This window comes from Equus quagga, chromosome 8 (assembly GCF_021613505.1).
Source record: "Equus quagga isolate Etosha38 chromosome 8, UCLA_HA_Equagga_1.0, whole genome shotgun sequence".
Classification (NCBI taxonomy): domain Eukaryota; kingdom Metazoa; phylum Chordata; class Mammalia; order Perissodactyla; family Equidae; genus Equus; species Equus quagga.
This window is the reverse complement of record NC_060274.1, coordinates 85,092,227-85,105,576: the sequence shown is the minus strand read 5'-3', so window position 1 is coordinate 85,105,576 and position 13,350 is coordinate 85,092,227. Positions and strand designations below refer to the sequence as shown.

Here is a 13,350-nt window from a genome sequence, read left to right as displayed (position 1 = left end):
TGTCCCTGCAGAGCAAAACCACTCCGGTTGAGAACCACCAAGGAGAGAAAGAGTTCACATTCTTATGTCACCACTGTCTTTTCTTGTACCTGACAGTGCCTGGCACATAACTGGCCCTCCGTCTATATTTGCTGAATTAAAAAAAAATGAATGTCTAAATAGTTTTCTCTTCTTAGAACTTTCAAAAATACCCAACTAATATGAAGAGTGATCACTGGTGCTTTTTTTCTTCTCCCCACAAAACACAAAAGGAGCATTTCTCTGGACTTAAAGTGCCAGAATCAGCCATTTAGTCAGTTAGAATAGTCCCTTTGAATTATATGTTCTTTGGGATAAAACAAACTCAATGCAAAATTAATAAGAGCTGAGCACTTGATATGGGTCGGACTCACTAGCAGCTGATTTACATTTGTGGAACAGCTCAGCCGAGCCACTTTCCTGGTGTGTGGCCTAACTGAGGAGTCCCTTTTGGGTTTGCTGTCAAAGCTTATTCTTTTTCCACCAGGCTCTGCTGGTTTGTAAAGGATTTACAATGACAGTGTCCTGCTATTTACATAAAAAACACGCCAAGAAGGTATAAGATAAGCTTTAAGTCAGACCCTGGCAGGCAGAGAAGGTGCTCACCTATGTAAGAACCTTGTCTAGAAAGCCTTTCTTCAGTTGCCTGAAATTCCCACCACCAACAAAATTCCATTGGATAAAGGCATTGTGCTGTTGGTCTCAAGAGGACCCATTTAAAACATGACTACTGAATTAATTTAGCTGCCATTTTCAAGAGCAAGCCCTTTTAAAAGAACAAGGTCTTTTAAAATTGAGTGCATACTATCTGTGGAGCAATAGGAAATCTTGGTGAATCACAGAAGAACGGGTTTTGAGTAAATTGCCAGGTTGGTTTGTCAGGAAACAGGTGATAGTTCAATTTAACCATAAGGTGTAGCCTATTAGCAGAATGCAAAGCTTCAAGGAATGAAGTGGAGAAGGTGAAGCTAAGATCTAGAAACCAGGGCTGGCAGGTCTTAGCAGGATGGTTTGACGGAGTCACCCAGCAGACAGGACCAATGGGAGGGACGCAAGAGAGACAATGCAGGGGTGGAGGGGGGAGAGTTTGCTGGAGACAAACCTCATTGACTTCCCAGTTTTGCTAAGGGCTAGTCTTGGCTCCAAAATGGCCTGACAGTGATGGTACACTGTATAAAAGACGGAACCGAAAGCGTAGAGACCCTTCCTGATACCCAGACAGAGGACAAGACTAACTTGTGCTGCACGATGCCCAGGCTTGCAGGTATTAATATTAATAATAACCTCTAGGCTCAGAGTAGCTTCATGATCTACTTCATGCAGAACCCAGTGGAAAGAGCTGGACTCTGATGTGAAACTTGAAGGGGAATTCTTCAAAACAAGGAGGAAAGGATTACAGCTGAGGCTGATGATAGTCGTCCGGCTATCTACCCAGGAGGACACCTTTCTTTCACATATAACCTGGGCACTGTCCACCCCAGGCATCCTGTAGCTCCAACCACGGGTTTACAGGAATGAGCTCGTGGCCAGAGTGACCTGACCACAGCAGACACCTGGTCCAAGTTAAGCTATTCTGATTGTCTTCCTAGAAACTTGGAACTGGGATTTTGTGGCTGGTCTTGTAACATATAAACCGGGGAGTTATCATCAGCCATATTCTGCAGACCATAGGGACTAAGACATTTTTGTGCAGGGAGAGAACAATGGGGCTGATACCCAGAGAGCAATGAAGCAGCAGGGAGAGAGGGAGAGAGAAGAAGGGAGAGAGGGAGGGAGGGGGAAGAGAAGGAGAACCTGAGTCCAGGTGTACTCCCAGTTCCTCTTCCTCCCCTGCCTGAGTTCTGAGCAGTCCCCAAGGGCTCTAGGAGACCCTCCTGTATAATAGCCCCTTAGTTAGCTTAAGACAGTTTCTGGGGTTTCTATTACTTGAAAAGAGGGAGTTTCTAGTAATGATAATGGTAGAGCCAGGCTATAGTAGGAGGTAGATAAAAATGACTCTTCTTCATAGCACTTTGGGAGCAGAAACCATATTTTCTTCATAAAGCCCAATATTTCCAAGCCCATTTATTCCAGTCTCACTTTGAGTCCCTCGTTTTATATTCACGGCGATGAAGTCTGTCTTTCCTTTAAATTCTTCCGTGTAGACGTGTTTCTGCCAAAACAACCTTCTCTGATGATTAAACAAAAGGAAGAAAATAAAACCCACAACCATTTCTGAAGTTAATTTCTGCCTGTGCCAAAGTGCGGGCATAGCCGACCACCCCTGGCTCTGCTCCCCCAGTGCACAGAAAGAGATCAAGACGGGTATGGAAGGACGATGGGCCGCTGCATGTCCGTGAGAACCCAAGGCAGGTGGAATACTGGGGAGGAAGGGCTGACACATTTTATGAGGTCAAGGAGGAGGAGGAAAAGAGAGGAATTTGCATGTGGGAACAAAAATGGCTTGTTCCAAAGCAAATGACCACTAGGCTGATAAGAATGCAAAAACCAACGAGAGGCATAGAAACCATAAATGGACCACAAACCCCACAGTGGGAGGCGGTGGTGCTGTCACACCCTGGAGAGGAGTCCTAGCAGTAGCAGCAGGACACACTCTCTACCTCCTGAACTTCTAGTCCTGGCCCCAGGATCGTATGGGGTGGTAGGTGTGTTTAGAAGTTGCATGTGACGTGAGCACACATGTGCACATGGCGGATCACGGGAACAGGATACTAATGTGCAGCCTCCGTCTATTGAGAGTCAGGACATAAAAGGGTAAGTTGGGTAACCATTTAACTTAAGGCCAGACCAGGCCATTTTTGAGAGTCACCACACAGGAAGCTGGGACAACAGGAATAAGCCAGGGTGCCTGCTCCCCCTCCTCCCGCAAGTATAAGACTCTGGGTAGCTCTGTATGGCCAGACCCTCTTGCGAACGGAACGAGAGCTGGCCTGACACACCCTGATATGGTCTCTGTATCTCTGGCATAGTCTGGTGACCCTGGCAAGGACCTACTACCTGGAAGGACTCAAGCATAATTCACACAAGTGCAACAAGCCACAAATGAGGGCAAACTGTCGGGTAGGGTGTGAGGAGAGAAAGTGTCCTCTTAGGTAGATGGGCCATAAGACATCTGCTGCATATGCCTTCAACCAATAGTTACTGACAGCCCACTCTGGGCCAGGCCCTGTTCTAGACACGGGGTTTCTGCAGGAAGTAAAACAGACAAAAATCCCTGCCCACTAGGGGTGAGGGGTGGGCGGATGGGGTGGGGTGTTTCCATCTGGTAAGGGGAAGGCAAACACACAGATAAATATGTACAATGTCAGCTGGTGATCAGTGTTATGGAGAAAAGTACAGCTGGCAGAGTGCCGGGAAAGGGATGTGGGGGGATGGATGGGGATGGGAGTACGGATGGGGGATGGAGAACGCTAGGGATGAGGGGAAGGAAGGACAGTTATCCAGATTGTTGGGACTTTGGGGTTCACTGGCCTGAAGATTTTAGAGCTCAGCCACAAAGCGGATTAGGGTAGACCATCTACCACCTATAGGAGAGTGCCTCTTTAAGTCAACTAGCTAAACAGACATGCAGATGTAAAATAAGTTAAATAAAGGAGTTGTTTTTCTGTTTATCAAAGAGTTTTCATTTTAGAGAGGGGTCTGTTAATGTCATCCTTCCTCCAACAACTATCTCATAGTGCCTAGTAGGTGCAAGTAACCTCAGAGAATTTAGGATGTCAATTAGCAACAATTGCACCTGCATACAGCATGGGAAGCACATAATTATTGCAGGAAATGAGGCACAACTTTACTTTGCTTCCAAAAGCTTTTGTTCCCAGAGCTGAATTTTGCCTTTTCCTAGACACACTTTATTTGAAAGCAAGGACAGTAGACGCGCACTGAAGAGCAGTGACTGGGAGCTTTCTGAAAGAATGGAGCGGGAGTTCCCAACTGTACAGTGTTGGGAGTTTCTATTCATTCCTCTTGACAAAGTTCCCGGGGAGAGCGAAGAGAGGGCATTTTACGTGGGGGACTAGTCCTGACTGGGGCAAAAAATCTTGTTGTGGGGTGAGGCATTAGGATCTGCTGGCAGATTCAAATCTCTGGTAAGAGGCCTTTAGATGAGAGTGCAGACAGGGCCTAGCAAGGCATGTGTGCTGATAAGCATTAAAATGTGATTATTTGTTCTTTTTATTGAACACTCACTTTGTGCCACGCACACAATATTCTCAAATAATAACCTGAATTACAAATCAAGAAAGTTTCAGAATAAAGCCCATTAGAAGTCAAGAAGAAAAAGAAGCCCATTAGAAGAAAAAGTTTGTTTTATGTCTTAATTTTACCCTAATTCCAAGCAGATGGCAGGAACCTTTGATAAGAATTTTTTCTTTCTTCAGTTAGTGCAGTGGTGTGTTACTAAAAACCCACTGCTCTATTTATAGCACTGACCTGCTTTTAGAATGTTTTTCCAAAGACCACGCAAAGTTCTCACTTAAAGTTAGTTGGGGGTGAGGAGAGGGCCGAATGAGGGTGGAAGAGGCAAGGAAAGACAGAGGAAACCACCCCCTCCCACGCCAGCCACTCATTCTTAAGGACAGTGGCACGAGCAGCACCAATGAAAGCCACAATCAACTGACACAGAGACTCAAGGGTCTGCTATGTTTCAAAGATGGCTATTTAAAACTCGGAAGAGAAACACTCCTGTCTGGCTTGTATATTCCTCTCCAACAACCTGTCTGTTCTCTGCCTTTGCCTCTCTCCACAGCTGTAAGTTAGAAGAGATTTCACCAAACAAGTATTGACTTTTTAAGCAAACATTTAAAAAGCTGTGGATATTCTTAAGTGATAAATAAATATAGATCATGTTAGCAACAGTACTATTTAAGAGAATAAGATTGAACTATCTTTTCATTTTAAATGTCTTCATTTCCAATTCAGAGATCTAAGACTAAAAAAGACTGAAATTAGTCTTGAAATGATCAGTCACCTAAATATACTTGTGTGCTTTCCACACAAGCTCAGACACAGTATATACACAGAGAAGCTATCCCGTGCAAACACATATCAAGGTAGGGCATACTTCCAATTGTATCTTCCACCCAAAAGAGCTGGAATTTTCAAGAGGAAGGAAAAGAATTTGCAAGTCCAAGAAGATCCACCCTCCCATCCATGGTAGTGCATTCACAAGATGCAAAGAATCAAGATTTCTGCCAAAAGTCAGAAAAACACACTCTCAAGGCAAAAAAATTAATGAAGGTAAACAGAGGAAATAGGAAAGAGAAAAAACAAAGACTTTCTGTGCCCCAAATTAGACCTGTCACTATTCAGTGATGGGAGAAATATCAAGAGCAGTGGCGTAGATGAGGACCTATATAATGCAATTCTTCATCCTCATGCTAAATATGGAGGGCTGAATAACTCCATTCCTCAGTTCAATTATAGCATGCAAATGCCTGAGCTGCTTGCTTTCTAAAAACAGAAGCAGGGCAAACAGACCCAACTAACACGAACATATATTTAATAGACACACATTTGTCCTTAGGAAGGATCGGAAAGCAACAGAATAAAATCGGTTTGCCTGGTCACCTCTGACAAAGGGGCTACCAATTTTCAATAGTCACTGGGCTATGGGCCCTAAAGGAGGTAAGAGTTTAAAACACAATTTGGGGCCCCTGCCTCTTCTTGTCTTCCTGGATCCTTTATCTCCATTCTCTGCAGCTTCCTAATTGACAGCCCATTTGCTGGGGTAAAACCTCTAACTCCATCCTGTCTCTCCTCCTCTCAACAGCATCTCAAGCCAGGCAATTTGGCATCAGAATCTCCTCCCAGCCCTTCTTGGAAAACACACTAGGGCAAAGGAAATAGGCCATAATTTTCTAATGGCAGGCCGTTTCTACAAGTGCTGGTCTGAAATAAAGATAGCAGCACTTCTAGTTTATAAATACGCATGGGAAAATCCACTTAAACTCCCACCCGCTTTACACCTCTTTTTGTTTGGTCTGGTGAGCAGGATCAAGGCTGCGACGGGAGGCAGCTTGGCCAGGCTGCCAGGGTGCCCCCTGCACCCAGAGCACAAACAAAAGCGACTGGATGGTATCTCCTGTCATCATTTGCTTTCACAGCTGTCTACACATAAACCAAAGGAGTGAGCATCTCGGAAAACAAAAGACGAAACACAGAATGTGAATGGGCAACTGTTTTCACTTACTCAGAGATAGCAAGAGTCTTTACTGCTGCTCTGAGTGGAAAAGTACTGCTCCACATTCACCCCAGATCTCTAAATGCCACAGAGTGGGCATGCTCTGTTTTCCTCTCACTGGCCATAGGCATAGGAAGAGGAAATGGGCCCAATTCTCCAGAATGAAGTTTACATACATATTGGTGTTTCTAGGCATCAGCGTCAAGCAAACTGCTTTCTGAGGTTCCATAAAAGCAACGGGGTCTGCATGCAGCTTATCGTGGAAAGCAAAGGAATTCGCTGTCTCATTACTTTACAACCAAAGACCATATGTGAACCATAAACTGTACCTCTCCACCTGCCCTTTTACAACATAAGAAAGAATGCAGAGGCGTGCTTACCTTAAAGTTGTGTGTCTTCTCATAGTTGAAGTGGTTGTCGTTGTGCGTGAGGGCGGCCCTGCGGACCAGGGAGGAGATCTGTGGACAGGCAAAGAGTTTGAGAGGGGGCCAGAGAAAGCCACCTTTGACTCCCACCTTCACCCCCAAGGCCACGGCCAGCAGCTCCTGGCGCTTCCTGCCTTGCTTAGGCTTCCGAACCACGGCACACTTTTTCTCATTTTCCAGCCACAGTTCCTGGGAAAACATAGCGCCCAAACCTCAGATCTTTCTAGTTCCCCCTGCTGAGCCTGGGGAGCTCAGGGCTGTCAGGTTTTTCGAACCGCGGCAAATGTTAGGCAGCAGATTTGAGGCAGCTGCGTCCTGTCTGCAGAGGCCTCCGGCATGTGACCTGGAAGGGCTGGTTTGAGTGATGGAGGGGGCTCTGCGTCTGAATAAGGACGGGCCTGTTTTGTGCTATTTCTTAAGGCCGACGTGTGCCTGGAACAATAGCACACATTCATGTGCACAGCCACTGAAGAATCAATGGAGGAGGCAGGGGCAGGCAGCTTTGTTCCTCTGTCACAGCCCTTTGCAAAGGAGAAACCTCAAATATTCGCTAGCATGTTTCTCACACACACACACACACGCACACCCCAACTAGCTCTGATGTTCAAAGCCTGAGGCTGCATCCAATTATTCTGGGGCTCTGCACCCCATCCTGGGCTGAACTCCAGCAGATTAAACCTTTAAATCCTGATGATTGTTTAATCTTATAGGGATAAAGCTTGCATCTCTTTTTAAAAAAATCTGCCCCAGCACTTGAAAGCTTAATTTTTATTCTTACACATGCATTAAATTAGAACAGTGTGACCACCAAATGGGGCATGGAAGACGAGCATAGCATTTCAGCTCTGAGTCCTACAGTCCTACAGCCAAAGTTTCAAAATAAGAGGAAGGATGTCTTGCTCCAGAATATCCCCCAGTCTCTCTTCTCCCCCCAACTACAAACAACCCCCCCAAGGCATATAGACAAGACAATATTTGTAAACTAAAGCCAAAACATCATAGTCACTTTTCTTTTAAATAAAACATCCTCAATGTTCATTCTTTAGTGCCCAAGCCTAATGTCCTCCTTGCTCTTAAAAGCATCATCTGTTTGATAGTCTCCCTTGAGACCATAGGATTTTGGTCCCAGGTCTCTCCATTAACAGAAGTGAGGAAATCATTATGTCTTGGGAGTACTGCTGATCTGTTGGGAAAGTTTAATGCAGCTAATGCCAGACAGTAAAATCAATGCATTTACAAGCAGAAAGCAAGAAGAATGTAGCTGGCTGCACCATTATGTAGATGGACAGTCCGTGAATTCATCCTGTCCTCTACTGAGACGTGGCCCCACATTCCAGGCCCTCCAAGAAGCCTTGTGGAGAGGAACAAAAGGCCAATCTTTTCCTTGTGTAATTCTTTATTCCTGGCAATTATCATGATTCCAACTTAGTTCAGAAGTGCATCCTCCCATTTTACCCTCTCGTTACCTTCAATAATAATAACAGCCAATTTTTATATTGAACTATTGAGCCCAATAATTTAGGTTGTGACAGACAATATTCAGAATGTGTTAAATGCACTCACTCATTTACTCTTCAGCTCATGTGTATGAGGAACAAGACTTTTACTCCCAGTTTTTGGGTGAAGAGATTGAGGCATCAAGAGGTGAAGCAATTTGCCCAAGGACATGTAGCTGGCTTAAGCGGCACAGCCAGAACTAGGACCCAAAACATCTGCGTCCAGCACCTGTGCTCCTGAACACCAGTCCTGGTGCCTAAGTAAGCTGATGTGATGCCACACCCTGCCATTGGTCCTGCCAAATGCTTTATCTGAAACATTGGCCAAGGCTGCCCCCTCCTTACCATTCTTGCCCCACAATAACGCAGACCCTTGATATCTCTCCAGTCTGCCTTACACACAGTTGCACAACCATCTTCTTAGTCCAGTCACCACTCCACGTCTGCTCAGAAAATATCAGTGATTCTCCATGGCTTAACTGTGTCCTGGCATTGCAGATTTTTCATGAGCTCGTCTCAATCTATCCAGCTCATCTATTCCCCCACACTCCCCTCCACAAATCCTACAAAACCTCTTCCCTTACATACTCAACTTCTCACCTTGTCGCTTGCTCTGTCCTTTAGCATATTCCAGCGTCATTTCAACATGTGTCTACATTTTCACCAACATTCATCTTCTAACTCAATTGCTACCCTCTCCAAAAAGACTTCTCCAAACTCCCCATTGGAGACAAACTCTCTCCTCTGAAATCCCATAGCAGTCTTTCTACATTTTTCTTATTGCCCTGATCACTTTCTATCTTATACTAGAGTGACTTATAACAGGTCTTATATCCCTGCCACATTGAGAACTCATTGTGACACGCTCTATGTCTAATTAGTCTTTGTTTCCTCCTACAAGAGTGTCTGATAAAATTCCTTGCCATAGCAGGCACTGAATAAACAGAAGTTGCCAGAAAGTACCTCGCGGATAGGAGGTCAGAGTTGTAGAGGAAGGTATGCAAAGGTGGCTGCATGGGGTAGGGTCCCTCGCTCCAGCCTATGATCACCCATTGCCATGCTTAGCTTCCAAGGACCTGAACCTCTGGAGGTCTGCCTTCCTGGAGGGCTCCACCAGACTCCTTAGCCCTCCTTCCCATTGCCCAACGCTAAAGGACAACTGCCACTCACAGAGATTGAGTGAAGGCATGGCATACCTTTGAAAGGCTTCTATCCTTAGCCTAAAGGCAGAAGGACAGAGGAGGAATAAGGGTCCCTTCCCAAGCCTTCACAGCTAGCAAATCAACAGAGACCTTTTGATGGGGAGCCATTCTGTGTGAGAAGAGATTCTGTGATCTGAACTAGGCTAATTATATGGATATATGGTTTTAGAATCTGATGAAATAACTCTTTAAATGGTAAGTGGGCAGAAAGAATCTCCTTTTGCTTCTGGTATATGGGTGATTGAATACAAGGAGATATAATATTTTCTCTTGTGTCTGTGCCTTTACTCAAACAAGTAATTTTTATTTCTATTTGTGACAGTGATTTCTTTTCGGATATTTGTTCTATAGAATTTACCCAAACACAAGACACATTCAGACATGTGAAGGAACTACACACTATTCACTTAAGACGCATCTTTACAGGGAACCAGAATTGTTGGCATTGAGTGAGCATTATTGTGAGTAGTGTGGATGACCCCAGATCACCCTCTGAATAAAGAAAAATGATAGCAAATGCCTCTTGGTAAAAACTTCCTCCTAAATCACTCCATCACACAGAGCTCTTCTCTATCCAAGCTTCTCAAGGACAACACCTTCATTCCTTTTGTATCCCCCACAATGACTCACATAAGTGCACTAGACACGGTGAACATTTAATACTTTTGCTTATAGTCTTTTTCTAACAAAAATCTCTATCTGGACCATTTTTATCTACACGTTCATTAGATGAAGCACATTTCTCTACACGCTCTGTTTAAATCTGGGATTTTCAACCTTGGAATTACTGATATTTGGGGCCAGATAATTCCTCGTTGTGGGGGCTGTCCTGTTCATGGTAGGATGTTTAGCAGCATCACTTGCCCCTACACACCAGATGCCAGAACCCCCCAATTGTGACAATCAAAAATCTCTCCAGACATTGCCAAGTATCTCCTCTGAGGCAAAACTGCACCCAGTTGAGCATACCTGATTAGATTAATAACAAATATTTACAGCATGCTTCCTACGTGCCAGCTACTAAGCACTCTGCATATATTGACTCATTCAAGATTTATAACCTTATGAGGTAGGTACTGTTACAATTATACCCGCTTTAAAGATGAGGAAATGGGAACTGAGAGTTTAAGTGACTTGCCAAGGTCACACAGCTGGTAAGTGATGGAGCTAAGATTAGAACCCACACACAGCTAATTAAGTCTTTGCTTTTATTTCCCCCAAGAACAAGTTTATTTTTTTTTATTGTGGTCAAATACATATAACATAAAATTTACCATTTTAATCATTTTAAAGTGTACAATTCAGCAATTCAGTAGCATTAAGTACATTCACAATGTTCAGCAATCATTACTACTATCTAGTTCCAGAACATTCCCATCACCTGAAATGGAATCCCATACCCATTAAGGAGTCACTCACTATTCCCCTCTCCCTCCAGCCCCTGGCAACTACTCATCTGGTTTCTATCTGTATGGATTTGCCTATTCCGAATATTTCCTTCAAATGGAATCATACAATACGTGGCCTTTGTGTCTGGCTTCTTTCACTTAGTATGTTTTCAAGGTTCATCCATGCTATATCAGTACGTCATTGCTTTTTCTTGCTGAATAATAATCCAGAGAAGGGACACAGCACAATTTGTTTATCCATTCATCGGTTGATAGACATTTGGGTTGTTTTGCTTATTGTGAATAGTGCTGTAAGAACACTCTTGAACAAGTTTTTGTTTGAACACCTGTTTTCAGTCCTTTTGGGCATACACTCAATCTATGCTTTTAACCCCCCTCCAAACTGCCTCTCATCCAAATAATGTTCACATTTAAAAATATCCAGGGGTTCAATGCCAGGTTGACTCTCATCTCCACTGTTAACCTGTTAACCACTGGCAGGGCTGGTGTTCCCTGGTCTGGTTTTGAAAGAGGAGCCTTTGTTTTGTCTGAGGCCTCTTTCAAAGCAGGTACTACTTAAGATACTCTTGGAAGTAGGTGGGGCTATAAATAAATGGTGCAATAAGCTCACCACTTCCCCTTTCCTTTTTTTATAAATAAGGGTTGGGATTCTATTTTCTAGGTCCTCTCACTGTTCTTTCTTTCTATGATTAGGATCCTGGATGCAAGAAGGAATCAGGTTACAAGAAGGCAGGGGAAGGTTGTCAGGCGAAGTCAATGAGGCAAGGATGGGTCAGTGGGCAGGCAGACACAGGAACATGAAGCCCACTGGGGTGCTTGTGTACATGTAAAGTGCCCAGGGGTAAGGGATGGTGGGAAAAAGAAGGAGGCTCTGCCCTCTGTGCTGGCTTTAATAGCCTAGCATTGTAAGCCCAGAGGGGACCACAGAAATTCATCTAACCAATGGTCCTTTCTCCACCTTGCTCAAGCAAGTCAACCTCTGGGGACCAAGACATTCTGCCTTATTAGTTCAGTTCTAGAAAAGGTAATTTACCATCAACCAGCAATTCTTCCACAGATTTCCAGTAAATTCCTGTTCTGCGTTTTAAGGAGGGTCATTGGAAATGTCATCCACAGTTCCTAGATAGTCCCTCACACTATTCCAACCCCACTCCTTGTGCCCCTGGGGTCCCTCTCACTTCTCTGTCCCTTGAGTCTGAGGCCCCCTTAGGTGCTGAAAGCCCAAGCAATACCCCTGCTATAAACACTAGCCTGCAGCTGCAGGCCTCTGCTGCCCCATGGCAGAGCATGAAGCAAAAATCAATATTACTAATGCTGGCAAGGGGTACGAGGAGCGCTCTCTAAGATGCTGCTGGTGTTTGTCTGGAGTGGCTTCTGTCTGTGGAAACAGTTGGCAGTGTAACAAATGCCTCACGTGCACTGACCCAATGATTCTATTTCTAGGATTCTCTGAAGATGGTCTTCAGACAAAGAATTACATAGATAGATAGATAGTCATCATAACAATATCAAGAAATTAGAAAAGGCTGAAATATCCAAGATAGGGGAAAGGTTAAATAAATTATGGTATAAACATATAATGGAATATGTGGACACTAACAAAGATGATTAAAATAACTTTTAATGATGAAGGGATATTCCCCTGATGTAATGCTAGATGAGAAGTAGGCTCCTGAATCCTACGTGGTATGATTTCTGGTTTTGTAAGTTGATGCACACAGAAACCATCAGAAGGCAACACACCAAAATATCTCCAACACACAAAACTGTCGGAGATAAGCAACAGCTATCTTTGGGTAAAGGAACTTTAATTGAAATTTATCTTCTTCTTTATTCTTTCCTGTTTTTTTTTTTTTTTTTGAGTTTCCTACAATGATTACGTTCTATTTCCGTTATATACAAATACAAATTTTGTGAATTACATTATAAAAACTTTGTTGGGTTTAGTGTGCATAGATAATAGATTCTTAACGTCATAGTTAACCTTTAAGCTCATCTAATTCCTCCAGCTCTTTTTACAGGTGCAGAAACCGAGGGTCACGGAAGTTCCGTGATGTGCGCCCCATCACAGGGCTATCCTACAAGGAAATCTAGACCCAGATGGACTCCGAGGTCTCCTGCCTGCAACCCTCTACAGCTAGTGCATCTCACATGTTACAACCTAGACTGCTGGGCCCTGCCCCAGGGTTTCTCGCTCGGCCAGTCGGAAATGGATGATGTTGGGACCACACTTTGAGGACCCCTGTCTTGTGTTTTCCATTGAACCTGTGGGTGTCAACCTTGATGATCATTAGAATCATTGGGGAACAAACCAACAAACAAACACAAACCACGCTCACACTCCACAGCAGAACAATTAAATCTGAACTTCTGCGGATGGGCCCTGGACTTTCAAGAAAATCCTCCAGGGGATTCTAATGTGCTCTGAGCCCTGAGAGCTGCTGCACTCATGGCAAGTGCTTCAATTCAGGGGGATTGTTAGAGACCACTGAAGTAGGAACGTGGTAAATGCTCGACATCCCCCCACATGTGATCACGTTTCTATTCCACCCCACCCCCACCTCCCATCATGCCACTTAAAACCTCCACAGATTCTTAAACTAAAGGCAAAAATCCATACCA

The 13,350-nt window shown here is 44.2% G+C and overlaps 1 protein-coding gene across 1 annotated transcript in view; it reads right to left on the bottom strand.

Annotated features, from left to right (window-relative positions):
• Positions 1–13,350, bottom strand: part of CHN2 (chimerin 2) — a 287,052-nt gene that overhangs the window by 26,038 nt on the left and 247,664 nt on the right. Inside the window, exon 7 of the mRNA XM_046668856.1 lies at positions 6,577–6,654. Within this exon, the coding sequence (XP_046524812.1) occupies positions 6,577–6,654 (78 nt within the window). The remainder of the gene's footprint in view (positions 1–6,576; positions 6,655–13,350) is intronic.